Source organism: Bos grunniens, chromosome 1 (assembly GCF_055505025.1).
Source record: "Bos grunniens cultivar Pamir isolate PY7600 chromosome 1, Bosgru_T2T1.0, whole genome shotgun sequence".
NCBI lineage: Eukaryota > Metazoa > Chordata > Mammalia > Artiodactyla > Bovidae > Bos > Bos grunniens.
The window spans coordinates 84,135,067-84,162,904 of record NC_141165.1 but is presented as its reverse complement, the minus strand read 5'-3'; the positions used below and the strand labels follow the sequence as shown (position 1 = coordinate 84,162,904).

Here is a 27,838-nt window from a genome sequence, read left to right as displayed (position 1 = left end):
TTAGTAGGTGGCCTTGGGGAAATCAGTTAACTGCCCAGGGCCTCAGTTTTTCTATCTGTAAAATGCGGGCAATTACTCCCACTCACAGGCTTATTTGGTAATCATTGGTTCTTGGCCATGTCTATGTGTATGCACACGACTGTGTCTGTATTGACTTCCTAGGGGACATTTGGCACTGGGTAGAGACATTTTTGGTTGTCACAACTTGGGAGGGATGTTTCTGGTATCTAGTGGGCAGAGGTCTTGCACGCATGCATGCAATGTTGCCTCAGTCATGTCTGACTCTTTGAGACCCCATGGACTGTAACCCACCAGGTTCCTCTGTCCATGGGATTCTCTGGGCAAGAATACTGGAATGGGTGGCCACGCCCTACTCCAGGGGATCTTCCTGACCCAGGGAGCAAACCAGAGTTTCCAACAACTCCTGCATTGGCAGGCGGGTTTTTTACCACTAGCACCACCCAGGAAGCCCCAGGTAGAGGTCAGGGATGCCTAAGCATCCTACAATACATAGGACAGCTCCCATGACAAAGAATCCTCTGACCCCAAACGGCAATACTGGTGAAGCTGTGAAACCCAGTGTAGACAAAGTAATGCATAAATGCAATAAGGTGCCTGTGCGCTTTCTGGTTCACAGTAGGGGCTCACTGAATGGCAGGAAATGTTTCTGATTCATCCCTGTGTTGTCCAACAGCTCCCAGGACGGGGCTTAGCACAGGGCAGCTGGGTGTCAGGATTGGGAAGGGACAAAAGAAAGTAAAGAGGGAATATTCTTATTCTTATAGGTTCTAAGGAAAGGCAGTTGAAGACTCAAATATGGGGCTGTGGAGGTTCCAGGGGAGTAAGGGGTTGGGGGGAGTTCTCCACGTGGACTATTATTTGGAAGGGAGGCTAGTGGCTGAAGAGGACAGCTGGGAGCTGTGTGGGTATCCCCTCCAAGTTCTGCCTGCCTCCCTCTTGGGCCAGTATGACTTATGGACTGGGGACTTTTTGTTTCTGGCTCTGAATCATGGGGCCATGGTGAGGAGGAATGCAGCATGATTCAGGTTGAAGGGCTTGACCATGGCAAGCCACCCAAATGACTATTTCAATAATAACACTACGCACTTTTATGTTTTCCTTTCATCATAGATCTCAAAGCACAGTGCAAACATTAATTAAGACTCTCGGCATCCCATGAGGCACTGTGTGTAAATATCACTCTCCCCACTTGGCTGCGAGGGTAACTTGAGCGGAAGAGGGCAGGTGGCTTAGTCCAGCATGGCTCATACCTTGTTGAGGCTCCACCTTGGAGAAGCTGGGGCTTAACAGCCTCCCCACCCCTCCAAATATGACTTCTTTCTTCCCTTCCCAGGCCCTCTTGGTGATGCTATGCACAGAAATGGTTTCTTACCCTCCCACTGGGGCAGCAGGTTGATGGCTTCAATGCAGAGGTGCAGGGCATAGGGAGCCCCTCACTCTGACAGGTCCGCTGACTGCCCTGTGTACCCACATCTCCGAGGGGCAGTGAGGGAACAGAGGATGATGTCAGAAGGCAATTGAAACACTGTTTTTAGGAGTGACACCCTGGGGGTAACTTGCCTCAGAATTTTCCCAAAATGTTCGCACAGGGTCAACTGGGTTAAGCAAATAAGAGGGTTCCTTGTATTCTTCTTGAAAATGTTCTGTAAACTTGAAATTACTTCTGAATACAAGGTTTAAACGGAAAAGACAGATGCTTTTTCTAGAGCCACAGCCCTTTCTTAGAACCGCAGCAGCCAATGCCATTGAGAGTCCAAAAGAAACACTGGAGAAAAACAGACAAGAGGCAAACGTGTTCAAAAAAACAAACAACGCTCCCTTCCCACCCCGGTTCCCGGGTCAAAAAAATATCACAAAATCTGGCAGAAGGAAACCCCTTCCCCTGAGCGCTGCAGGCTTGCCTCCCCGGGGGATGCCGCACGGCTGTCCTCGCACGTCGGGCGCTGCAGTGGCGCGCGCCCCTCCCTGCCACCGCGCCGACACTGCCCCTGGCGGTGACTCACGCCAGGCAGCCCTTAAATACGCGGAGGACCCGGGAGCCGCACTCATGCTGCAGCCTTGAGCCGCCCCACGTCCTCCTCTCCGGCTCCCTCTGGTCGACGGCAAGCAGGCGGGCGGGCGCCGAGCTGCTGGTAAGTAGGCGGGTTGGCCTCCTGCCTCCTCCTTCCCTCCTACCGGACTGGAAGGACCCGGCTCCCCTCCCCCTCTCTTTCTGCTGACCCCGCTCCCCCGGGGAAGAGAGTCCAGAAGAGGCCGGGCTGGCGCGGTGCCTGAGGATGCTCTCAGAACGCGCCTCCCTGCTGCCCAGGCGCCTGGGGCCACAGCCCGCCTCTCCTGATCCCTGACCCGCCTCTGGCTCCACTGGTCCTACCCATCCCTGATGTCCACCTGAGATGCTGAGACGATGTTTTAGATTGGCAAGACGCATGGCAAGTTGACTAAATGATCACACCAGTTACCCATCAAGTGTACCTCTTTCAGGATACTAGCTCCATCGGGAGAAGAGTTTTCTCTTTTTTAAGTTTCAGATGATTCAAACCCAGGTCCTCTTCTTCAGCACATACTATGGTGGCCACCAGTGGTCCATGGTGAATTTGGGTCTCTCAGGGATTGCTGGGGGCTCCCCAGGCAAGAACTGTCCTCTTTTCATAGACTGACTCACAGTTGCTACAAAAGCAGCTTCAGCAGATGTTCTGATGTCTGGTTTGGATTCCAGTTTGGAATTCCGCTGTGGATTCAGAGTTTTTCCGGATGCTAAGTTTGTGTGTGGCTTAGGCCACTTTCCCCTCTTGCCTTGGCCGCTAATGGCTATGGGCGGAGAGAGTCAGGGCTGAAGATGGATTTGTGATGAGGGTGGTTTGCATTTAAGACTGTGACTGTTGTACCTTTACCAGCTTCTCTGCTCACACACAGAGACAGAAGTGGGGCCAAGGAACCAACTGTGGAAAACCAGAACTTTTCTAGAGTTTCCCAGCCATGCTGAGTGTGAGAGTGCCAGTCTACTTCCAGGGCCAAATGCCTGACCTCTGAGAGGGCTGGGACTCTCTCTTGGATGACACATCACTCAGACTGAAGGTGCTAGATGCCCATCTGAAATGCTCTGGCTTCTCCTTTAGGATTATATCACCGTATCTCAACCAGTGTGGGCACCACTGCCTCCATAATTTAGAACTTCTCTAATGGCTGTCACTTCTTACACTCTGCCTCGACTGAACATCTGGGGTACATTCAGGGCCAGACCGTAGTATTTGCCTGTGGTCTTGAGTCAGCCAGGCAGGCTCTGTGGGGAGGAGACAAGTATGTGAGAGAGGGCAGGGCCAGGGGGAAGGGTTCTGAACAGACCCTGCAGAAAGTCAGGACATGGAAGGCTCTCCCAAGGCTGGAGACACTACTTGGCTTGCTCAGCAAATGGAAGGGGGCGGGGTGGGGTGTGGGTGGAAGTAGATCCAGATGGGGAGAAGTCAGGAGAGCTGGGGCAGAAGCTGTTCTAACTCTGTCCTGCCAGCGCACGCTCCTGGGGCGGTGATCACACATAGCAATTTGCTTCGCTGAGTCCTGACCACCAAAGACTGACTCCCGCTTCTGGTTTCACTGCCTCCATGGGCTTTGGGAACACGGGATTTAGAAACTTCTTTCAAGATCCTTTGAGGAGGGGCTGATCCATTTTATCAAAGTTGGGCCCCCCAGGTGTTACCCTGAGAAGGGGGCTGTAGCCCAAGGCTTTTAAAATAAAAGCCCCAAGTAGGAGTATCTCTTTGGTCTGCTGGCAAGTTTGTCAGTATCTCCTGCTGCTTCTGCCAACCTAATTACAGCCCTGCTCTGGCCTCTTTAGGAAGCCCTACCTCCCCTAACCCTGGGTCTGGAAAGGACTGGCTTTTTCTTTCTCATTTTCTTCTTTAAACAAATGAACTGTATATTGACTTTGGTGGGCCATGAGAGATGGGGTCAATGATTGAACCAGGTGGGGAATGAGGATGTGGGCACTCTTCCTTTGGGGTTCCAGGATGTGTTTGGGGGTAAAGTCCTGAACGGGGCTGTGTATTGAGATGATGGGATCAATCCCTCTGGTTCCTTCCCTGCACTCCTCCAGGGCACTCAGGTGAAACTGAGTGAACATAAGCATCAGGGCAGACTTGAGGAAGAACATCTCTCAGACCATGCAGCCTGGAAGTTGGGAGAGGCACTTGACCTTGAATAATCATGCTGGGCAGCTAGAGGGTGGACTGTAGATAAACCTTAGATCATTTTATGATGGAGAGAGAGAAGCCACCTCTTTCTGCTTCCAGGTGCTGCCAGACATGTGGTTGATGAGATCCTAAAGCCTCATGTTAAGGTTCAGGGGGTCACCAAGCATTATGGTTAGATAGAGCCCTGATCTGGGTGTCTGGAGTCTTCCATTGATTATGTGACCTTAGGCAAGACCCCTCATTCCTCTGGGTACCTTAGTTTTCCTCTCTACACATTGACCAGATGGTTAGATCAGATGGGCTCAGAGGACGCTGGTTCCTTTGATGCCCTGCCCTCTAAGTGCTGCTCCTGGAAACAGCCTCCACTGCTGGATTCAACTCAGTTCAGCCCCAGATTTATGACAGGGATGGAGAAAGGACCACTGAAGGAAATAGCGACAGAGGGGGCTGGACCAGGTCTGTGGCCTGACCTTTAGCTCCCCCCATCCAGGGCTCAGTCTCTCTTTACTGCTTGGCAGTAAATGACATACATCAGGAGTGTGCGGTCTCAGCTGACCTAGGTCTCAAGTGGTGGTAAGGGCTGTGGACCCCTGTATCAGGGTCACTTGGGGGATTTGTTAAATGTGCAGGGTCCTGGGCACCCACTCATCCCAGACCTCAGGGTCAGGAGCTCTGTGGGTGGAGCCTCCAGAGATTCGGATTTTACTCAGCAGGTGGATGAACAATAATTGTAAGTAACATTTAGTAGGTACTCATTTGGGGCCAAGAGTGAGTCTAAGTGCTTTACATGTAATCCTCATTGATGTGATGCTGTGAGGTTGGTTCTGTTAAACACACTTCCCAGGTACTTCCAGACAGTGTTTGTATACTGATTGGGGTGGGGGGTGGTTACCTCATATCAGTGAGATGGGAGGTTAGGATGCAGTGAGCCTCTTAGTGACTTCAGATCCAGTGGACCATGTACAGAGGAGCAGCTGGACCGAGGCTGACGCTGGCTGAGCGAGGGAGAGACAATACAGCTCCCTCGGTGAATGGGGCACCATTCAGTGCACACGAAGCCACGTTTTGAGAGGCCTCTCTGGGGGAAGGACACAGGCCAGGGAGAGAGATCTCCTGTCTGGGGCTCAGTTTCCCCAGATGGGCTAGGAGGTTGCCTCCCAAAGGCCACCTCTGAGCTCCCCAGTCCATGAAATGGCTATTGGCCATGTGAAAATGCACCAGTTAACGAGTGGGATTACCCTGCCTGGAAAACTTCTGAAACATGGTGGGCCTGAAAAGATGGATATGAGGTCCTCAAGCCTCAGTGAGAAGGTGGCTATGCTGGTGGGTCAATGCAACCTGTAGGGGGCGGTGGGAATGGCGGGGCTTCAGGCCAAATCTCCATTCTGTGTCCTTGAAGATATCAGAGCTGCCCAGGGGCCTTGGGAGTCTTTACAGGAGGGGAAACTGAGGTCTGGAGAATTCACCTAAACTTACACTCCAGCTTAGAGTCAAGACTGGGTAGCTCATCCATCTCCGAGGCTCTTTCCAAAATCTTTGTTCCGTGGCATTGAAATAAGAAGGCGTCTCCTCCCATGGAAGCTCGTGTTTAGGGAATGTGAATGATGGTATTAAACCCCAAAGTCCCAACCCACCAGCCAACAAAGCCCAGGGCTTCGAGGCTAATTATGTGTTTGCCCATGAGTCATATAGGCAGTTCTTGCTAAGGCGACCCAGAGCCAGAGCTCTGGGTCCGAGCACTTCTCCTGGGGAGGAACCACGTCAGAGTGCCCAGGTGAGCTGTCTGTCCGTCCTTCTGTGTACTGTGGGCTCAGTGAATTCCCCGGACCCGTGGCAGATGCCAGCCTGGGCCCCCTCCAAGGACAGGGGCTGGTCGCTGCAGTGACTGAGAATGCATTTGGCTGCTTGGAGGAGGAAGGTGTAATTACGGTAGCTTTGTGGGACTTTAACTGGCATTTGTCACGGCTACCAAGCAGCGCAGGGCAGCGTGGGCTATTAGGCTGCTGTGTGCTGGGCTCCCGAGCGCCTCAGGCTGCCACAGACGCAGGCCACCCTCACTGGAAATCTAAGGGCCTGCCCGGTGTCCAGCCCTGCTCCTGCGGTCCCTCCCTCCCCGGAAGCTCTGCAGCTGGGTTTGTAGTGGGCTCCCCAGAGGTCCTTTGGAGCAGTGTCAGCTGCAACAAGTGCTGGCAAGTAGGAGCCCACTGCATGTGGTGCTGGGGTGGGCTCTGCAGACGGGAGGGTTTTATGAGGGGGAAAATCTGCCAATTCTTGCAATATTTGTCAAGCTGAGTGTGGTCTGTTTTAAACAACAGTGCCTCTGTTTCTATAAGGAATTATCTTGTGCTTCCTCCTCCCAAATCACAAGGTACCTCCCCTGGCCCTGGGCCCTTCCGGGGCCTGGTTTGATGCCCCTCCCCAGCTGGGGAGTACAAACTCAGAGAGGTCTTAGATGTGTCCTCAGAAGGTACCTTGGCCCACACCCTCATTTATAGATGGGGAAACTTGAGAGGCTGCCCTGGGCTCGCCAGGTTATGGGCACTTTAATTTAATCTTTAATACTTGGGTGACAATACCATTTTGAAGCATTCTGGGCATAGAAGCTGAGTACTGCATGGCTCATAACCAGAAGTGACGCTTTGCCTTTGGTAAGTTAGTCCAGGGAGTGGATCGCTCTCTCACACATATCAAGGGGATGGGCGAACACCCACTGGGAGTGCAGTGCAGAACGCCACTCGCTGGGAGTGCAGACACTATTGTCTTTGTAGATGGCTCTCATGTCCTTGCTCTGACACCCAGCCTTAGAATCCTAACCTCTTGGGGATGAACAGGACACCAGCTGTCATCCAGCTCAATACTCTACCTGGTGTAGGACCCTGTTCTCCAGCATCCTTACCAAGTAGTTGCTCAGTTTCTATTTGAACACTCTCAGTGATGAGGAGCTTACTACCTTATAAGTTTGTCCATTCTGATTCTGACAAGCTGTCTTTGGTGATGAACTGAAATATGTGACCCCATATCTTCTTCACACTGGTTTGGACCTTGGAGGCTACATGAGTAAGGCTGCTTTCTTTATCCCAAGTTAGCCCTTGACATATATTAAGAAAGTGCTTGCAGATTCTTCACATCTCTTCTTCTGGCTACTCATCCACAGTTCCTTCAGTGGATGCAAGGATGTTCTGGTGTCTGCATCCCTTCACCCTCCTCAAACTCTTCTCCAGAAGTCCTTCAGGAGACCAGTTTATTACTGGTCTTCTTCAAGTTCAGGGTGAAACTGAGAACAGCACTGCTGATGTGGACTGATGAGGGCAGTGTAGAGGAAGACAATCACCTCCTTTGTTCCACACTTAACACTTCTATTAATGCAATCTACAATCACATTAGCTTTTGTGAGCAGCCTTCCTTCTCTGTTACCATCAGTTAAAAAGCCCTAACATCTAAGGGTGGATGTTAATTCACTTTTTTCAGTGCCCTTTATCTAAGCTGTTAATTTTCTGCTCTCAAGTTCTGGATCTGACATTTGCCTATACACGTTCATCCTTTTTTTTTTTTTTAATTAATTTTATTTTATTTTTAAACTTTACATAATTGTATTAGTTTTGGCAAATATCAAAATGAATCTGCCACAGGTATACATGTGTTCCCCATCCTGAACCCTCCTCCCTCCTCCCTCCCCATACCATCCCTCTGGGTCATCCCAGTGCACCAGCCCCAAGCATCCAGTATCGTGCATCGAACCTGGACTGGCATCTCGTTTCATACATGATATTTTACATGTTTCAATGCCATTCTCCCAAATCTTCCCATCCTCTCCCTCTCCCACAGAGTCCATAAGACTGTTCTATACTTTTAAATGTGTCCATAGCTTACTCTGGCCCCCTTCCTTTACATCTTGATTTCATTAGTCAAGTTGTTATTTTTCTTTCTTCTCTCTACAGTTTTACATACTTATTTGAGTCTTTGAAGTGAAAGCACAGCAGGTCAAGGCTTGTATGGTTTGTGACTAAGGCAACAATCAAGGTCTGAGGTGGGATGAACTTGGGTTCTGTCCCTAGAGTAAACTTTTTGGGGGACAGGGGAGGGTTGCACTGAGTTCCAGGTAAGGAAGCCTGGACTATTCTGAGTTATGGACCAAGCTCAGGACCCCATGAGTGCAGGGGAGCAAAGAGAGGTCAAAGAAATACCTTTTCTACCCAGTCAGTTTATGGCCTTATAGACCATCATTTGAAATTCTTTCCTCTGACTCAGGGCTTTTGCTCATTAAAAGGAGAGGCAAGGAGAGGCACTGCATTAACACTCAAAGTTCTCATCAGCTATCTGAAGATCTTGGCTTGAGGCTTTAAGCCTCAGTTTCCCTGCTTCCTACATCCCTTAAAATGATGGGAATGTATGATCAGCAGTTCTTAACCCTTTGGGAGTTAAAGACCTCTTTGAACCTCAGATGGAAGTTACAGATGCTCTGCACATACACAGAAATCCTTCATCATTTGACTAAGAATGCCAAGGTTATAAGGGCATATTGTGGGTGAGCTTGGCACATCTCACACATTTTCACAATGCTGTACAGATCACCTCCACAGCCTTTCTCCTATCTGCCCCTCACAATGGCCTCAGGTGGAGACAGTGGTTATCGACATCACTGAGGGCGAGGAAGCTGAGCCTGGAGGCCTCAAACTTCATTCAAGATCTAGCGACCCCATGGACTGTAGCCTACCAGGCTTCTCTGTCCATGGGATTTTCTAGGCAAGAGTACTGGAGTGGGTTGCCATTTCCTTCTCCAGGGGATCTTCCTGACCCAGGGACTGAACCCAAGTCTCCCGCATTGCAGGCAGACGCTTTACCCTCTGAGCCACCAGGGAAGCCCAAACAACTAGTTCAGTTCAGTTCAGTTCAGTCGCTCAGTTGTGTCTGACTCTTTGCAACCCCGTGAATCGCAGCACGCCAGGCCTCCCTGTCCATCACCAACTCTCGGAGTTCACTCAGACTCACGTCCATCGAGTCAGTGATGCCATCTAGCCATCTCATCCTCTGTTGTCCCCTTCTCCTCCTGCCCCCAATCCCTCCCAGCATCAGAGTCTTTTCCAATGAGTCAACTCTTCGCATGAAGTGGCCAAAGTACTGGAGTTTCAGCTTTAGCATCATTCCTTCCAAAGAACACCCAGGGCTGATCTCCTTTAGAATGGATTGGTTGGATCTCCTTGCAGTCCAAGGGACTGTCAAGAGTCTTCTCCAACACCACAGTTCCAAAGCATCAATTCTTTGGCGCTCAGCTTTCTTCACAGTGCAACTCTCACATCCATACATGACCACAGGAAAAACCATAGCCTTGACTAGACGGACCTCTGTTGGCAAAGTAATGTCTCTGCTTTTCAATATGCTATCTAGGTGGGTCATAACTTTTCTTCCAAGGAGTAAGCGTCTTTTAATTTCATGGCTACAGTCACCATCTGCAGTGATTTTGGAGCCCCCAAAAATAAACTAGTTAGTGGTCCTTAAATATTCACATAGGGCCCACCCCCATGCCCCATTTTCCACTTTCTATACAGTTTATAGGCCTGAACTCAAATACCAAAACTTCCATGACTTTGGATCCATTCTCAGATCAGTACCATGTCTGAGGGAACATTTGGGCCTACCTACCACCTTTCAGTGTGTCCAACTCTTTGTGAGCCCCTGGACTATAACCTGCCAGGCCCCTCTGTCCATGGAATTCTCCAGACAAGAATACTAGAGTGGGTAGCCATTCCCATCTCCAGGGGATCTTCCTGACTCCGGGATCAAACCACACTGCAAGCAGATTCTTTACTGTCTGAGCCACCAGGGAAGCCCTCTCAGCTCAGAGTACATCCTAAATTTTCTCGGACTTACTTAAGGCCACTCAATGTTTCTTTTGGAAAGTGGTACTGGTACCCAGAAGTCAGACTCCAGATGTCAGCTGATGCACAGTGGTCCTTTCAGCGAGACAGGAAGTGGTGTGGATAATTTCCTTTTATTGGGAAGGTGGTTTGCATTAAACCTTGATGAAGCACCTGTGAAAGGGTTAACACAGGGGCAGGCTGTTGCCGGTGGTGATGGGGCAGGGCGGGGCCCAGGGAGAGCAAAAACTGAGCTTCCCTGCAGTCTTTTCCGCCAGATCACTGCATGGTCCCACTCTGTTGGCTGCCGCAGCTCCTCCCAGCAGCCTCCGTGTTCATGGCCTCAGCATCTTCCGCCTGGTTCAGGCCTGGTTTATTTGTTCTCATTTCCTATTGGTTTCTCCTGAGGAAGCCATGTTCAGCCAGCAAGTCCAGGAACTGAGAGGGACACAGAGATGGATAAGATACTGTTCCTGACTTAAGGAACTCGTTGGGATGGGGCACCAGCAGCCCTGCCCTTGTGAAGCCTACTGAGTAGTGAGGAAGCAGACGGGGTCACAGGGGATGCCATATGTGCCTCTGTGGCTGGGCTGGGGAGGAGGCTGGGGAAACCACCGGCATTGGAGGGCGACTAAAGCCGACTCACGGAATCCTAAGGTGGAGGCATGTGAAGTGCGGGAAAGATTTGGATGAGGATGAAGAGCCCTCTAGGTTGCTTGGGCAGCGGCCTGGAAGTAGGAAGGCCGGCAGGGAAGATGAAGAGGCTTGCAGATCAACCTATAGGTAGCATGAGATGGGCACGTGGTCATGGGGTTCAAAGGCAAGCCGGTGTTTGGCACCCAAGGTTGATGCTGGCTTAAAAGTAGTGGCAGTGTCGGTGAGGCAGTCCTGACCCGCATGCTCTCTCTCCCCTTGCAGAGGCCATGCTACCGAAGCATTACCTCCTTCTGCTGGTGGGCTGCCAGGCCTGGGCTGCGGGTTTGGCCTTCTATGGCTGCCCGAGCGAGTGCACCTGCTCCAGGGCCTCCCAGGTGGAGTGCACAGGGGCACGCATCGCGGTGGTGCCCACCCCGCTGCCCTGGAACGCCATGAGCCTGCAGATCCTCAACACACACATCACCGAACTCAATGAGTCCCCCTTCCTTAACATCTCGGCCCTGATCGCGCTGCGGATAGAGAAGAACGAGCTGGCCCACATTGCTCCCGGTGCCTTCCGCAGCCTCGGCTCGCTGCGCTACCTCAGCCTTGCCAACAACAAGCTCCAGATCCTGCCTGTTGGCCTCTTCCAGGGCCTGGACAACCTCGAGTCGCTCCTGCTGTCCAGCAACCAATTGGTGCAGATCCAGCCGGCCCACTTTACCCACTTCAGCAACCTCAAGGAGCTGCAGCTGCATGGCAACCACTTGGAGTACATCCCTGATGGGGTCTTTGACCACCTGGTGGGCCTCACCAAGCTCAATCTAGGCAAGAACAGCCTGACCCACCTCTCACCCCGGGTCTTCCAGCGCCTGAGCAACCTTCAGGTCCTCCGGCTGTATGAGAACAGACTCTCAGACATCCCCATGGGCTGTTTTGATGGGCTCAGCAACCTCCAAGAGCTGGCCCTACAGCAGAACCAGATTGGAATGCTGTCCCCTGGCCTCTTCCACAACAACCGTAACCTCCAGAAGCTCTACCTGTCCAACAACCACATCTCCCAGCTGCCCCCCGGCATCTTCCTGCACCTGCCCCAGCTCAACCGGCTCACGCTCTTTGGGAACTCCCTGAAAGAGCTGTCTCCTGGCATCTTTGGACCCATGCACAACCTGCGGGAGCTGTGGCTCTATGACAACCACATCACCTCCCTCCCGGATAATGTCTTCAGCAGCCTCAGCCAGCTTCAGGTCCTGATCCTCAGCCGCAACCAGATCAGCTACATCTCCCCGGATGCCTTCAACGGGCTGGTGGAGCTGCGGGAGCTGTCCCTCCACACCAATGCACTGCAGGAGCTGGATGGAAGCATCTTCCGCATGTTGGTCAACCTGCAGAACATCTCCCTGCAGAACAACCGCCTTCGGCAGCTCCCCGGAAACCTCTTCGCCAACGTCAATAACCTGTTGACCATCCAGCTGCAGAACAACCAGCTGGAGAACCTGCCCTTGGGCATCTTCGATCACCTGGGGAAGCTGTGTGAGCTGCGGCTCTATGACAACCCCTGGAGGTGTGACTCAGACATCCTTCCGCTCCACAATTGGCTCCTGCTCAACAAGGCCAGGCTGGGGACAGACAGCCTCCCTGTGTGCTTCAGCCCAGCCAGTGTCCGTGGCCAGTCCCTCATCATCATCAATATCAATGTTGTTGTCCCCAGTGTGCAGGGCTCAGTGGTCCCCAAGGTGCCCAGCTACCCAGGGACGCCGACATACCCGGACACGTCCAGCTACCCCGACACCACCTCCATCTCCTCCACCACTGACTTCACCAGCCCCTCACAGGACTATACCGATCTGACCACCATTGAGACCCCCATTAGTCGTGGCCCGGGGGACATGCCCCAGGCCCAGAGAGGGCTGGCCATTGCCGCCATTGTCATCGGCATCATTGCACTGGCCTGCTCCCTGGCTGCCTGCATCTGCTGTTGCTGCTGCAAGAAGAGGAGCCACGCGGTCCTGATGCAGATGAAGGCACCCAATGAGTGTTAGAGAGGAGGGCTGGAGGAAGGGCTAGGGGACAGTGGGACCCCAGAGGACCTGGGATTTCACCGTGCTGCCTTCACCTCTGGGTCCACAGACCATCCCCTGTCCCTCTCTCTCGGGTCCCCTAGAGAAAGGCATCCCTACCTTTTCCTGACCTGCCTGGTTCTCCTGTAGATGAGGTTCTGGCAGAACCTTCTTACTACCAGGGAGATCTAACCTGCCATGGAAAAAATCCTGTGGTGGTCCCAATTCACATGCCTGGGCTTCTTTCAAGAAAGCCCCTCCTCTAAAGCTCACCAGCTCTCCTCCAAAACGTGCCTTCCCTGTGTCTGTGCCCCCACTGGCCTCCATAGACACAGTTATCACACACCTGCCACTTTGTGGAAATAGTTCTCCACCGGGACAGCCCCTCTCCCAAGTATTATGTAAGTTGATTCCCCTTCTTTGCTCATCTTGTTTGTGGCATGGCTCCACCCTGTCCCCTCAAATGAAAAGTCTCTCTTCATTTCCTGCCCCTGAAGACAAGGTGACTTTTCTCCTCAAAGGAGGCTTCAAACCTTTTAGCTGCTTTTCCAAGAACTGCCAAATGCCCTGGCTTTCAGGATGCTATGATAGAGAGAAAGGGAAAACTGAGGCTGCTCAGTTTCTGAAGACAGAGCCATCATCAGTATCTGTCTTGTGATTTTTATCTGGAAAAAGAAGAAAGGCACCGGTGAAACAAGTTTTGCCTCTTTAGAGAATATTTCTGAACTGCAAACTTTGCTTTGAAAATTTTAGTCCTTTAAGGAATAAAATCATGTAGAAGTTCTGACCTCCCCAAAACATGAAAGTCAGCTTATTGGTATTGGATGGAGAAAGCAGTCTGGTACCTGGGGATCCTTGTGTTCACCTGCAAGGTTTTTCTCTTCTAACTGTTTCTGGAAATGTAACCTACATACAGAAAAGTGGGAGCATGCTAGTGTAAGGTTTGATGGATTTTCACAAACTGTACACACCTGTGTGATTAGTACCCAGTTCAAGAAACGAGACATCACCAGGATCCTCCATCTGGGGCTTTTACTGGAGAAGACTGGGGCTTGTGGAGATGGTATGGACTTACCTGGAAACTGGCTCCCCACAGACCAGGATAGGCCCCTGCCTGCCCTCCCCCTGCAGCCAGTCCTTGCAAAGGCCCAGCTACCAGCAGTGGAGGAGAAGATGTAGGTATACTCTGGCCTGAACAGGAAATTGTATTCAATGCCAGACCTTCAGGCACCCAGACTGGGCAGGTCAGAAGCATCTCAACTAGAGAGGCCCATGCAACCACACACCCTACCCTGCCAACAAGCTGTCTGTTGCTCATTGGAGGTTCCTCTGCTTGGGCCTTTTATGGGCATGAGATGCCCTATATCTGTTTTTAATTTTCACTCTGCATCTGGGGAAGTGAAATAGCTCAGGGATGAGATCCTTTAATTGGACAGCCAAGTATAATAGAACCCAGCAATCCTTCTGGTCATGGTAAAATTCTTCATAGACATTACAGTCAGCTAGAAACTGAACTTCAGCATTCTCACACACAGCAGGCAACACGGATACACAGACAGGTCAGACTGGGTCAGGGACCACTCTGAAGCTTCCCCCTGCCTGTAGTCTGGTTACAACAGTTGAGTGCTTTGGTTCAGTGTTGCAGTCACATGAATACCTGCCCTGGCCACCATTCCTGCTGCACACATATTCACAGTGGTAAAGAAAGTACACTCATGACGATGCATGTCTTTCTCTGGACAACTGGTATACCACTTTAGAACTAGAAACAGTGAAATGGAGACTTTCAGGTGTCTGTGTCTTCCCAGAAAGGAGCTGAAGCCAATACTGTACAGATTTGGAAATCTGCCATCAATCCTGACTGGCCTTTACTAGTTCCCTCTGCTGCACGAGACAAATAAGAAATCCACTTTGGCCTTAACAGCATGGTGCTGACAGGCCCCGACGAAGAGTCCAGGAGCAGATGTGTGTTAAGAGCTAGTGCATTTTGTAGCTTTTCACTCTCTGTCACAGGAAATCTGGGAGAGATGTTGTTAGAGGCAAAAGACATTATCTCACCAAGGTAAATCCGGGTCTCCAAAATGTTTGCAAAATATGTATAGTACTTGGCAGACATGTACCAGGGTTTGCCAGGGTCCAAAAAGAAATGAGCCTAGAGCTTGGGGCTTGAGCATCATTCCCAATGGTGACCTGCCTTGTTGATCCTGGGCCCCAAAGGGGAAGCGTGGCCTACTCTCCTCCAGACAGGAAGCATCATTTGGCACTGCATTCTTCAAAGGACTCCATGTAAGGCGGGTCATTGTGCAAGGGTACAAGTGGGCCAGAGATATCAGAAAGGTAAGGAAGGAGTCTTCGTCATCCAGTGTGACCTGTCAAGCTGAGCCCAGACCCCTGGGTATTAATAGCATTGGCCACGACCTTGGAATATCTTCCTCTCTGGCCCAAGATACCTCATATGTCTCCAGATCAAAGGCTGGCCTGAGGGCAGCTGTCCTCAGATGACTCCCCAGGGAAGCACCCTAGGTGGGGCTGGTGGACCCTTTTCCTGACCTTCTGAGTGCCCCTGGTCTTTTCTCCATCAGAGACGGGAGGGAACCATTGAGCCTTCTCTTCCTTGGCAGGCCATGTGGTCTCTCTAAACCATGTTGTCTGGTCAGGAAGCTGCCAGAAAAGGTGGGTGGAGTTTCCTTTCCAACAGGCTCTTGGCTCTTGGCATTTGCTCACTTCTTGGGGCTGAAGTGAGCTGCTTGGTTCCCCAGAGTTGAGTTCACTTTTCTCCATAGCTCATTGGCTTCTAGTCCTCCTTGTCAGTTCTCCATTTGGAGTGGAGGGTAAATATTGGAGGAAAGATAATAAAAACTGGTTAGAACCACTGTTTTTCAAAAATGTTTACTCTGCATAGATACCCTTCAAAGCACTTAGCAGGCATTTTCTTTTTAACCCTCACAACAGCCCTGTGCAGGAGCGGTGCACGTGTGAGGATCTAAAACCTCTTGCTTCTGCAACATGATTTAACAGGCTGTGAGTGTTCCTTCTCTCTTTAAGCTCATACAAGAATTCATGGCCTGTCCTAGGCTTTCATTGCTAAACCAAGGAAAATGGGAGTCACTGTCTTGTTGCTCCCCGTAATCTTAGCTATTCGACCCCACCTGGTACTGTGTGGATCCAAAGCTTTGTAAATACAGGAAAAGTTAAACTCATCCATCCATTAAAGAAAAACTGGCTTTCCTCAAGGGACTGTTGGGCTGAGTGTATATTTTTCCTCCTCACCAGGATTTAAAGGCACAACGCCGTTCTCAGAACTCTTCATGGGCGGCAACAGCATTGTCACAGATGTCTGTGTAGTGAAGTGTTAGGAATCATTTCCAGACTCAGGAAGTTTATGAAGAGGAGGCAACTACAGATAACAAGATAACTGGAGTTGCTAGAGAGACATGGGCGGTAGCCTGCCTTTAGCTACGAATCACTCAAGGAAATCAACCCACAGATCCCACAGTTGGAATTGAACTGGAGTTGCTGGGGAGGCAGTGGTGATCTTGGGGAGGAGGTCATGGCTGTGGTTCAGAGAGGGGTGGGGTGGGCACTCCTCCAGGCCAAACTCCTCCCCGTCTGAACTTTCTTCTTCACCCAAGGAGGGATTGTTCTCACCAACTCATCGCCTTCATGCTGCCTTCAAAAGTGAATCGATTTTGCCTCACTTAGAGAACCATTGCAAATAGTCCCAGGTGCTTGGTGATGTATTTAGAGCTTTCTAGGCCCCCAGGGTTTTATAGAGTGTGAGCCCTGGTGGGCGAGGTGGGGGGTCCTTCTTTGCTGGATGCTGCTTGTAACAGATTTGGAGTACAGAATCGACAATAAATGGTATACTAAGGACACATGTGTTCCTATGGGCGCCTTGGCTAAGGGATCTCGCTGTTGATTCTCTGCTTGTCACACGAATGCAAGGCTGACCCAGACAGCTCTTCACAGACACCAGATATTCAGGGCTGGGAAAGGCTTTTGGAAAGCGAGTGGGATCAAAATGATGTCTTGAGGTCACTATGGCTGGATGGGGCCTTAGGAATAGGCTCAACCCATTTTATAGATGGAGAAAATAAGATCAGGACAGGAAATGAATTTCTCATAGTCACCTAGTGAACTAGTGGCTGAGCTTGCAAGACAACCAGGCCTCCACTCCCAACCTGGAGCTTCTTCTATGTCTCAGAAAGGCAGTGAATTTCCCTCAGCATTCATCAAAGTGCACATGCATTCACACTCATGCACACACAGGTGCACACTAGCTTTGATGGGTAGGACTCTCCTGCACACATCTGGACTCTTACAGTGCCTAGCACCCAGGCTCAGTGAGCCCCAGGCTCTCAGAAGACACATTGTGAGTGAAGGTGACTCTCCAGGTGTCCAGAAGTCCCTGGGACCTTTTCAGGCCTCCAGGTTCGGGAGTTGTCACCGTTGCTGGTGCAAGTCCAGGGTTTATGAGAAGGGTAATCTTTTCTCTGTCCCTGCATCCCACTGCCGTGCCCGGGAAGAGGGCTTCAAACCATATTTCCTGGGCTCTCTTAGCTCTTCAATCCCTTCTGCCGGGTGTAACCCTGTCCCAGGAGGCTGGACCTGGCGAGGGTCAGTCGTGTATTCACTGTCTCACAAAGCAGGACCCTATCAATGACTGGGACAGGGCCTTATGCACCCTCCCTAACCACTGAGCCCACCCACTCAAGATGGGAGCCTGGAATTCCAACGACGGAAGAGCAGTGAGCGCCTGTCTCCCATCTCCCAAAAGATGCCTGGAGTTCTTAATACAAACCTGCCCTCCACACCTGCACATCTGCCCAGGGTCCTGCCAGCAGCACAGACCCGCTGTTTGATTTCACACAAGTGCATACGAATGAACACACACACTCACACGCTCTCCTCACTCTGCTCTGCAGCCCCTGCATGAATACCTTCAAGGCCAGAAAATCACTGCCTCCTCGTGCAACTGCTTTCATCCCTGGATAATCTCAGCGGTGAATGCGTTCCTGTCCATACTGAGCCAAAATTCACCTCCCTATATCACTCCCCCGTTTTAACTCAGAAAGGGTTTAGAAACATAAGCATTCAATAAACAGCTACAGAAGGACAGCAAAGCTGCAGACCTCTTAGGATTTCTCCTGGCACTGGGAGTCTGCAGGTGCCTGTGGCTGGCTGCCCAGCTGTGGTCAGCCTGTCTAGCACAGGAAGGGATATAAGTTTTAACCCCTGATCCCAGTGCTCACCCCAGAGCAGCCTACTGGGAACTTTCTAGGGCCTGATGGATTCCCCTGGGGTCCTAAAGATGCCAAACCTGTAACCGTGGCTGGATTTTGGCTCCAGCAAGGATCTGTCCGTGGTAAGAGTTCAGGGTTGTTTTGTAATCTTCAGAGGCCTTGCCTAGACTCTCTCCTGCTGTCCTGTGACGCTGGTGACATTCCAGGAATGCTCAGGCCACGTGAGGGGAGGAACCTCTGCCTGGAACTTTGATCAGCGCCAGGGCTGCTGGGTTCGTGCTGACCACTGACCACCTCAGAGGCCCTTCTGCTCCAGAGGAAGAGCCAGGGCAGCTGGTCGCCACCTGTCAGCCCCTCACGGTATGGTCACTACAAGACTACAGGGGACATGGGGGCATGGGAGGAATCTGGGGTCCCAGCTCAGGGGCAGGAGATGGGCTGGCCACTTGTCCCAGATTTCAGAGCATATCCCCGACTCCAGGCAGGCTGCACCTCTGTGCCAGGGTAGGGGAAGTCCCTGAGGGCTGCTCAGCCAGGGTCGTGCTGCATTGGGGCTGGAGGCAGGTTGTGGCAGGGGAGTTCTGAGATGAGGGTGATCTGGTCCCTGTGCTCAGGGAGCTGCCAGTGAATGGGAAGGATAAGTAGTGTGACACATGTTCCACTTGGCCTGACGCCACCCTTGCTTATGTCTGTCCTTCTGGCATAAAGAGTCAGACACGGCTTAGTGACTGAGCAACAACAAAGTCACTAAGTCGTGACTGACTCTTTTGTAACCCCATGGACGGTAGCCTGACAGGCTCCTCTGTCCTTGGGATTTCTCAGGCAAGAATACCGGAGTGGGTCACCATTTCCTTCTCCAGGGGATCTTCCTGACACAGGGATAGAACTCATGACTCCTGTATCGCAGGTGGATTCTTTGCCACTGAGCCATTAGGGAAGCCCATAATTATCAATAGCTCCTCTTTTATTCTCAGAAGTGTCCTGGTTTGGATGATAAAGTTGAAATAAAATGTGCATGTGGCTACCTTTTAGTCAAACATTTATTATATACCCTGCACTGTATTAAGTGCTTTATTATTTACCATCTAATTTAGCATATTGTCATCCAACTGAGTGCTAATTTTAATACCAAGGGATGGGCTATAACCAGGCAGTGGGAAATTGAGGCCTAGAGAAATGGAGTGAACTGCCCAATCCCACGCAGCCAGTAGGGAGTGGTATCAGAATTTGCACACAGGGCGCAGTGCCAATAACGCCCCAATCCCTGAAGCAGGATGAAGACTAAGGCCCTAGATACAGGCTCACGAGAGCCGCAGACACATTCAGTTCCATTTGGCACCCAGGGCCTGAGCACCTATCTGTGCTCAACTTTGAGTCAGGTACTGGGGTGCACGGCCAGGTAAGGGATGCTGCGATCTCAAGACCTCTGCCTGTCCACCGCCATCCCAGAGGCTCCTAGTCAGGTGGTGCAACTGACTAGAAGGCAGAGAAGAAGGACCCTCATGGTCAATAGAAGACAAGTTCCTGAGGGGACTCAAAGGAGATACAGGCAAGGAAGGCTTCCCAGAGGAAATGTGACTTATGCTGTCCCGCAGGATGGGGAGAATGGGGACAGGGAGCGATAGGGAAAGGTCAGGGTGGGCCTTCTAAAGTGGAGGGGACTATGTAATCAAGGACCAGAGGTGGGGCCCATGGGGAGCATTTGTGGAAAGGAAAGTGCCAGGTTCACAACCTGCTCTTACTTCAGAATGTTCATTCTCTTCAAGAAACTATAATGGAAAAGAATATACAAAAAAGAATATCTATATATGTCTGACTGAACCACTTTGCTATACAGCAGAGACTGGTACAACATTGTAAATCAACTATACTTCAATTTTTAAAAATTAAAAAAAAAGAAGCTATGACACAGTAGACAGACAAATTTCATTGAGTCTCTGCAATGTAATTGCAAGGAAGGAAAGAATCAAGGAAGCACCTATTGTGTGCTTGGAACCATGCTTCATGTTTTATATGATTTTCTTAATAACGTTCACTCTTATGACAACAGTGATGCCTGTTTATTATTTTTTAAAGTTGAAAATATATGATTAAGCAAAAGGAAAAAATGAGAATCACCTGCAATTAATTCTGTTCGTCAGTGATAACTGCTGCAAATATGTTTGTGTATAATCTGAAGCCATTGAGTCACTTCGTTAACTTAGCCTCCAGTGTGGGTGGAAGGGTCTTATTATGAATAGCAAAGACATTTCTCTGTTATTACTCAGGATATTCCAAAGGTTTCTGGAGCTCTGTGCCAGGAACCAAGAGGAAGACCAAATATATATTTATTATATCAGAGTATCACAAACCCATGGCCAATTATCTCATTTAATTGCCACAATAGCCCTAACAGTATGTAATGTGGGTTTTATTTTCACGACTGTTCTCTATTTACAAGTATGGAAACTGGGACTCTGAGGGATTACTGCACTGTGTGTTTTGGGGGGTGGGGGGCGGGGTTGGTTGGTGGGGAGGGGCCTGAGGCACGAGCCCAGCCCAGGTCCCCCAGCCTCAGCCACTTGGCTTATTTCTCTGGTTGAGAACAAAGGAGACAGGGGTCCCGGGAACCTGGGTGAGGCAGTCAGGGGCTCCAGATGAGCCTTGGAAGCCCTTTTTCTTGCCCCCAGATGTAGTGGAGCCCAAGGGCAAAATCCAACCGTGTTGGTGAGACAGCCCCTGATGTAGATATCCCAGTCAAGGGGCAAGCCCCTGGGGCTTTTTTTTTTTTTTTTTTTTGGGCTGGGCTCTGAGCTCCCATCACCCTCTGGAAGGAGTGAGGGTTGGCTTTGTGGTGGATGACACAGAAATGTACCAACACAAAAGCAATTTGAGAAGAGGGAAGAGTCCATTTGCAGCCAGTTACATCCCCCACCCTCAAAAAGCCAGGCTTCTGTGGCTTGCTGAAAGCATGGAACATTTTTGTGGGTATCTTGCTGCTCTCTGCACAAATGCAGAGGTGGTTTGTCAGGTGACAAGCTAGAATCTTCCGGCTGCTGCCCCACCGTCCCCTCTGGTGCCAGCCTCCGAGGTACCTAGGCAGGGATGTTCCCCGTCTCCTAAGTCCCTGGTGACCTGCTCTCAAGGGTGGTTTGGGGAAGGGGCCCAAGTCCAGGACATCCTGACCAGAGTCATCAGAATCCAAGCTCCACTAAACCAAGCACAAAACAGTGACCCATTTCCGCTGGCTGGGAGGAAAGAGCCAGAAAGTTTTTAAAGGGGCCTCTCTTGGGTCTACCAGTGAGGCGCTCGGATGATCCCATCCGTTTCTCCTTAGCTGACTCCTGTGGCTACTTCAGCCCAGAGCTGGGGCTGGCCTGAGCTCCTGTCACTGGGAGTCCTTTCTGTGCCTAGCTCTGGGTTGGGAGCTTTCAGTGCGTTTTCTTACTCAGTTCTCAGAACCCGTGAGGAAGGTAGTGTTGAAGTTTGCTATTTTGAAGATAAAGAAATTGAAGCACAGAGAGTTTAAGTAATTTAGCCAAGGCCACACAGCTAATAAGGGGTGGAGATAAAATTTGAACCCAGACTGTCTGACATTAGAGCACAAACTCTTAGCCATTCTAGAGGGATGTGAGAGTGAGTCTTGGGCTGGGAGTGGATCATCAGTGTTTGGAAACCATCAGTGTTCTCACTGTGACTACTATCCTCCACTTCCTTCTGCCCCAATAGACTGGGGTACGAGGATCTTGCCCTGAAACTTTTGAGGCCCTGTTCTGGCTCTCCTCTTACCATGGCACCCCAAAGAGTGAGAAGTTTGCAAGATCAAAGGGATATGCCCAACCAGAGGTTTCAACCATATTTGAAACCCTGCTGCAGGGACCCAGGACCCAGGGCTTATGTGGGGCACATCCCAGCTTCATCTTCCCTAAGCCGACTCTTGTCATGGAAGTGCATGCCCGTAGGCTTGTGGGGTGCTGGGGCAACTATGGGCTCTCTACTTACAGTACCGGAGAGAGTTGGGTGGGAAGAGGAGGGACCAGGCAGTAGGCCAGGTCCCTTGTTTATGTTCACTGTGGGTCTCGGGAATGTGAGGAGGGGTCTGCCTGTTCCAGGAGCCTTGTGGTGTCGCTGCAAGCACCTGGCTGAAAGCTCAGGCCACGGGAATAGATTCTGGCCTGCACTTCTTAACTATAGCTCCCAGTCGCTCTAGCTCTGGAAGCCCTGGTTTCCCTGTTCTGGGAGTGTCTCCATCTGCCAAGGATCATGATGAGAGCTCTAGGAGCTAGCAGATGGGATTCGCCCCTTAGCTCAGCTCCCTATATCAGAGAGGCTTCCCCCACCTCCCCCAGCCGTGCTTGAGCCTAAGCTGATTTGTTTACACTTGATTTTCTGTGCCTCTGATGCCATAGTTTTGACTCAAGTCTTGAATTCTCTAGTTATGTCTTCTTTTGGAAAATTATAAAGGGTATTATTTCCAAGTTACAGTGGGTTAGAAGTTAGAGGCACGGAGTGGGGTAGGTGGGGCACAGTCTCTCCATGACCCCTCGTTCACGGGCACCTCCTGCTTTGGTCACAGCTCTTCCAGCAGGAGCGATCAGGGAGACCAGATCTCGGTTCTAACCAAGGGCCCACTGTGGACCCCTGGGAGCCTGGCCTTTCTCTCTTGACGAAGCTGGCCAGATGGTCCCTGGGGACTTTGTGTCCATTCTAATGGGATTTCTCCCGGAAACTGCCCTTTGAGAAGCAAAGACTGAAGGGGTTAGCAGGAAGAGGCCCGGCATGTTGATAACATCACAGCATGTTACAGACAAGGATTGCTCCTCTCTTACCCTCTGGTTGGCAGGGGTGTAGGCAGGAGGGCTCAGGACCACGTTCATGCCTGGCTGTGGTCATTCTCTCCAGGCTGGAACCATTCTGGGAGAGGCAGTTCTGCCCTAAACGCTGCTCATCCCAACTGTGGAGGAGTTGGTTCAAGAAACTCTAGCCAAGCCCACCGTGCGTCAACACTGTGCTGGATGCTGAGCATAGAGTGATGACTCTATGCTAGACAGCGATCACTCTATCTTCTCACAAAAAAGACAGCTGTGAGAATCCATTCTTCAGAGGACCATGCTAGGTTGCTAAGATGCGGCCAGGCGCCTCCTTCCTGGGGTCAGGGAAGCCTTCTGTGAGGATCCCCAGGGGTTTGTGTAGGAGTCGAGGGGCAGCCCAGGTGGCAGATATGAGTGGGTGAGTGGAGGCGACCATGGCTACCCCATCCTTCTTTAGCCAGGTCCTCTGCTGCTTATTTGTGTTCTGTGCATCCAATCTTGAGAGGATAAGTCTCAGGCTAAAGCTGAGCTCTGTAACTCTGGTCTGGGGGTGGGGGCGATAGGACCAGGAGGCTTGTCCCTTTCCCTAGTGTGTCCTGCGTGGCAGTCTGGTGCCATCACTGTTAGAGACCTTCCTAACCTCTGTATAAAATCCACTTCCTGTGGCTTACATAGGAGCCTCCAGGGAGTTATGTGCTTTCTTAGGGAGAAATTGTTCCTTCTCTATTGATTAGGCAGAAAAATTCCTGGGAAAACTGAGGGTTATTGAGTGTCTGAATGGGAAGAGGTCTCAGGCGGCTTTTTGAAAGCACTGTGTTTGCTTGTGGAGCCCTTTGGCCCAAGCAGAATCTTGTGATGGAGAAGGCAGCCAGCAGAGGGCAGCAGAGAGGCAGCCAGCAAAGTGTGCTTGGGGCCTGCTGCTGCTGCTGTCGCTTCAGTCGCGTCTGACTCTGTGCGACCCCATAGATGGCAGCCCACTAGGTCCTCTGTCCCTGGGATTCTCCAGGCAAGAATACTGGAGTGGGTTGCCATTTCCTTCTCCAATGCATGAAAGTGAAAAGTGAAAGTGAAGTCGCTCAGTCGTATCCGACTCTTAGCGACCCCATGGACTGGAGCCCACCAGGCTCCTCCATCCCTGGGATTTTCCAGGCAAGAGTACTGGAGTGGGGTGCTCTTGCCTTCTCTGGTGCTTGGGGCCAAGGCTCCCCAAAAGGGAGCCAATTGAGCTCTTGGCTGAAGATAGGTAAGCTGAAAAAAATTATGATTTATATTGTGTGAGGGTTTTCTCTTTTTTCTGCCTTTCCTTCTTTCTGTCTTTAAATATATTCTATCCAAAGGGCATTTTGTTATTCCTCCTTTTTTTGGTGTTCAAATAATCTTTTCTGTAATGATGGTGGTTTGCACCCTTTAATGATAGTTAACACAGCTTATTAATTACACTTTCAGACACTGTCCTAAAATCTTTACCTATATTCACTCATTTAATCCTCCGATTATTCCAACATGGTTAGCACATGGTTATTGTTCTCATTTTACAGATAAGGAAGTTGAAACAGACATCCAAGGGCACATAGCTAGAACACTGGAATGAGCTGGGATTCCAATGAACAGAACTTGAATCACTATGCGCCACCTACATGTTGATGTGGGTGGGAGCAATAGTGACCTGGTGGTGCAAACCCCATAATGAGGCAATTAAGACCCCGTTGGTCTTGTCATGTGAGAATGTGAGCCCAAAGCCCCTAAGTCATCCTGAAATCTGGAAACATTTAATGTGCTATTTCTCAGTGTCAATATGCCAACTAGTGGTTCATACATTAAAAAAAAAAAAAAAATTGAGTGGCAAGGGAAATAGGATTATAAGCTGTATCACCAATTTGTGACCTGTGAATGGATACTGGCATTCAAAAAATTGTATATTTAGTGAACTATAAACTTGGTTGCCTTCCCTTATTTAAAGCAAACCCCCCCCCAAAAAATACCTACGGGTCTGTAGAATATGCGCCTCTGGGACCTTCTTGTCCGCATAGTGTTGGAAAGTTTTGTGGGCTCCAAGGTGCTGGTGATGTGAGGGGAGCATTTTGACGGCAGTGCTGAAGAGAACACAGACTCATTTCAAGATAAGAGCCCATCATATCCCGTTGGCCACTCTCAGCCTCAGCTATGCAAAGAGCTGATGGGAAGAACTCCTCATAATTAGGTTCTGGAATGTGCTGAGGTTTGGAAGCTCAGGAAAAGTTATGGTTTAAAAATTTCCAACTCAGGAATAATCTGCCCATATCTTACGTATTATCTTAAAAATTCTGCAGTACCCATGGTCTCCTTTCATACCCTTCTTCCATGCCTTTTGGTCTTATTCCTACCTCTTTCCTTTTCACTGGTGGCTCAGATGGTAAAGTATCTGCCTGAAATGCAGGAGACCTGGGTTTGACCACTGGGTCAGGAAGATCCCCTGGGAAAGGAAATGGCAACCCACTCCAGTATTCTTGCCTGGAGAATCCCATGGATGGAGGAGCCTGGTGGGCTACAGTCCACGGGGTCGAAAAGAGTCGGACACGACTGAGTGACTTAATCGACTTCACTTTCACTTTTCACTTTCACTTTCCACCTCTTCCCTCCAATCTGGAAAGAACACGGCTAGTCCAGGAGACCAAGGTCTAGGTCCTGACAGTAACCCACAGGCGACAGCCTTGCTGTCAGGAGGTTAGAACTGTGGTCTTGCTGATCTTGCAAGGCTGCTGTGAGGCCCTATGAGAACAACTATCAGAAGCATAAGCAGGCTCCTGGCTCTCTGATGGGTGTGCTGGTCACTGGGCTGCCTGCCCTCGATGAAGGTGCTGCTTTTGTTTTTCTTTCCAATTCGGGTGTAGGAGATGCTGCCCGGAGCCTGGCTGTGCTGGGCCTGCCTCCTGCTCCTGGCCAGGCCCACCCTGCCCTGCCCCCAGGGCTGTGACTGCTTCATCCGGGAGGTGTTCTGCTCGGATGAGGGGCTCGCCGCCGTCCCACTGGACATCCCGCCACATGCCACAGACATCATCTTTGTGGAGACCTCGTTCACTGTGGTGGGCTCCAGGGCCTTCAGCAGCAGCCCCAACCTGACCAAGGTGGTCTTCCTCAACACCCGGGTGTGCCACTTCAGGCCGGATGCCTTCGGGGGCCTTCCGGGGCTCCAGGATCTGGAGATCACGGGGGGCAACTTCTCCAACTTCAACGCCGACATCTTCTCCAACCTGATCTCGCTGAGCAAGTTCACCCTCAATTTCAACATGCTGGAGGCTCTGCCCGAGGGCCTGTTCCAGCACATGGATGGCCTGGAGTCCCTCCAGCTGCAGGGCAACCGGCTCCAGACCCTGCCCCAGAGGCTTTTCCAGCCTCTGAGATGTCTTAAGACCCTCAACCTAGCACAGAACCTCCTGGCCTACCTGCCCGAGGAGCTCTTCCACCCCCTTGGCCGCCTGCAGACCCTGAGGCTGAGCAACAACCAGCTGGCAAGTCTGCCCCGGGGGCTCTTCAGCCGTCTGGGCAGCCTGCAGGAACTCTTCCTAGATGGAAACTCCATCTCCGAGCTGCCCCCAGAAGTGTTCGCTCAGCTCTCCTGCCTGGAGAAGCTGTGGCTGCAGCACAATGCCATCGGTCACTTGCCTGGGTCTGTCTTCTCGGCCTTGCCCAACCTGACCTTCTTGAGCCTACAGGGCAATGCGCTGCAGACACTGCCTGCCGGCCTCTTCACCCAGTCCCCCGGCCTGGTCAGCCTGTCCCTGTCCCACAATCAGCTGGAGACAGTCCCCGAGGCAGCCTTTGCCAACCTGACCAGCCTTGGGTCCCTCATGCTCTCGCACAATGCCCTCACCCATCTGCCGGCCGGTGTGTTCAGAGGCCTCAAGGGGCTGGTCAAGCTCTACCTGAGCAGCAATAACCTGACGGTCCTGCACCCCGCCCTCTTCCAGAACCTGTCCAAGCTCGAGCTGCTCAGCCTCTCCAGGAATCTCCTGACCACGCTCCCTGAGGGCATCTTCGACACCAATGACAACCTGTTCAACCTGGCCCTGTATGGGAACCCCTGGCAGTGTGACTGCCACCTGGCCTATCTCTTTAGCTGGCTGTATCAGTACAGCGACCGGCTCTTCAACATCCAGACCTACTGTGCCGGCCCTGCCTACCTCAAGGGCCAGGTGGTGCCCGCGCTGAAGGAAGAGCAGTTGGTGTGCCCCATCACCCGGGACCACCTGGGCTTCCAGGCTGCTCCGGGGCCACAGGACAGGGAGCCAGGGGGCGCCTGGGATCTGGTTGCGGAGGAAAGGGCGGCCAGGAGCCGGTGCACCTACAGCAATCCCGAGGGAACCGTGGTGCTGGCCTGTGACAAGGCCCGGTGTCGCTGGCTGAACGTCCAGCTGTCCCCCAGGCAGGTATCGGGCTCCCCAGGACTACCCATCAATGCCAGTCAGGAGTGGGACTTGAAGTCCAGCTGTGGCTCTGTGAGGGTCACTGTGTCCATTGAGGCTCTGGCAGGGGAGCCATAGGTGCAGGGCAGATGGACCAGGACCCTAGGCAGATGGCCTCTGAGCCCAACTGGGCAAGAGATGGTGAGGGGAGCTGAGCGGGTTCTTCAGATGCGAGGGGTGGAGTTGCATCTCCAAGGTGGAGGAGGGGGCGTGGCCGGCTCCACCACCCAGAGCCTCCTTCATTACCCTGGTCTCTGAGAATGATACCTAACAGGACCTTCTGCAAGCTTTGCAAAGCTCCCATCAAAGCTGCGTTGTGGTCTGGAGAATAAAGTAATGCGGCTCCCCTGATGTTTTTCTGTTATTTAATACTCACCCCTGTCTCACCTCCACCCTGAGATACGAAGGCTCTGTTTCCCCAAAACGGGGGCCAACCTCTCTTGACATCCAGTTCAAGAGCCAATGTCTGTTTCTACTCCTCTGCCTCGAAACGTGGTGGGTTTTTTTTTTTTTAATTGAAGGATAACTGCTTTACAATATAATGTCATAGATTAATGCATATACATGGAATCTAGAAAGATGGTACTGATGAATCTGTTTGCAA

General features: G+C 51.3%; 2 protein-coding genes across 3 annotated transcripts; both read left to right on the top strand.

Moving 5' to 3' along the window:
• The first annotated feature begins 2,066 nt into the window (after positions 1-2,066).
• LRRC15 (leucine rich repeat containing 15) lies at positions 2,067-16,634 on the top strand. Of its 2 annotated transcripts, none has more exons than XM_086399139.1 (2): positions 2,067-2,153; positions 10,982-16,634. In XM_086399139.1, exon 2 carries the CDS (start codon positions 10,987-10,989, stop codon positions 12,739-12,741), a length of 1,755 nt encoding a protein of 584 aa, XP_086255265.1. In that variant the 5' UTR covers positions 2,067-2,153; positions 10,982-10,986; the 3' UTR covers positions 12,742-16,634. The 2 variants fall into 2 exon arrangements, with proteins under 2 accessions (XP_086255265.1, XP_086255254.1); XM_086399128.1 differs by lacking the exon at positions 2,067-2,153 and adding an exon at positions 10,240-10,846.
• Positions 16,635-18,253: 1,619 nt separating this feature from the next.
• Positions 18,254-27,585, top strand: CPN2 (carboxypeptidase N subunit 2). The gene is made up of 2 exons (XM_086399112.1): positions 18,254-18,362; positions 25,663-27,585. The coding sequence occupies exon 2, from the start codon at positions 25,666-25,668 to the stop codon at positions 27,310-27,312; it is 1,647 nt and encodes a 548-aa protein (XP_086255238.1). The 5' UTR covers positions 18,254-18,362; positions 25,663-25,665; the 3' UTR covers positions 27,313-27,585.
• Positions 27,586-27,838: the final 253 nt, after the last annotated feature.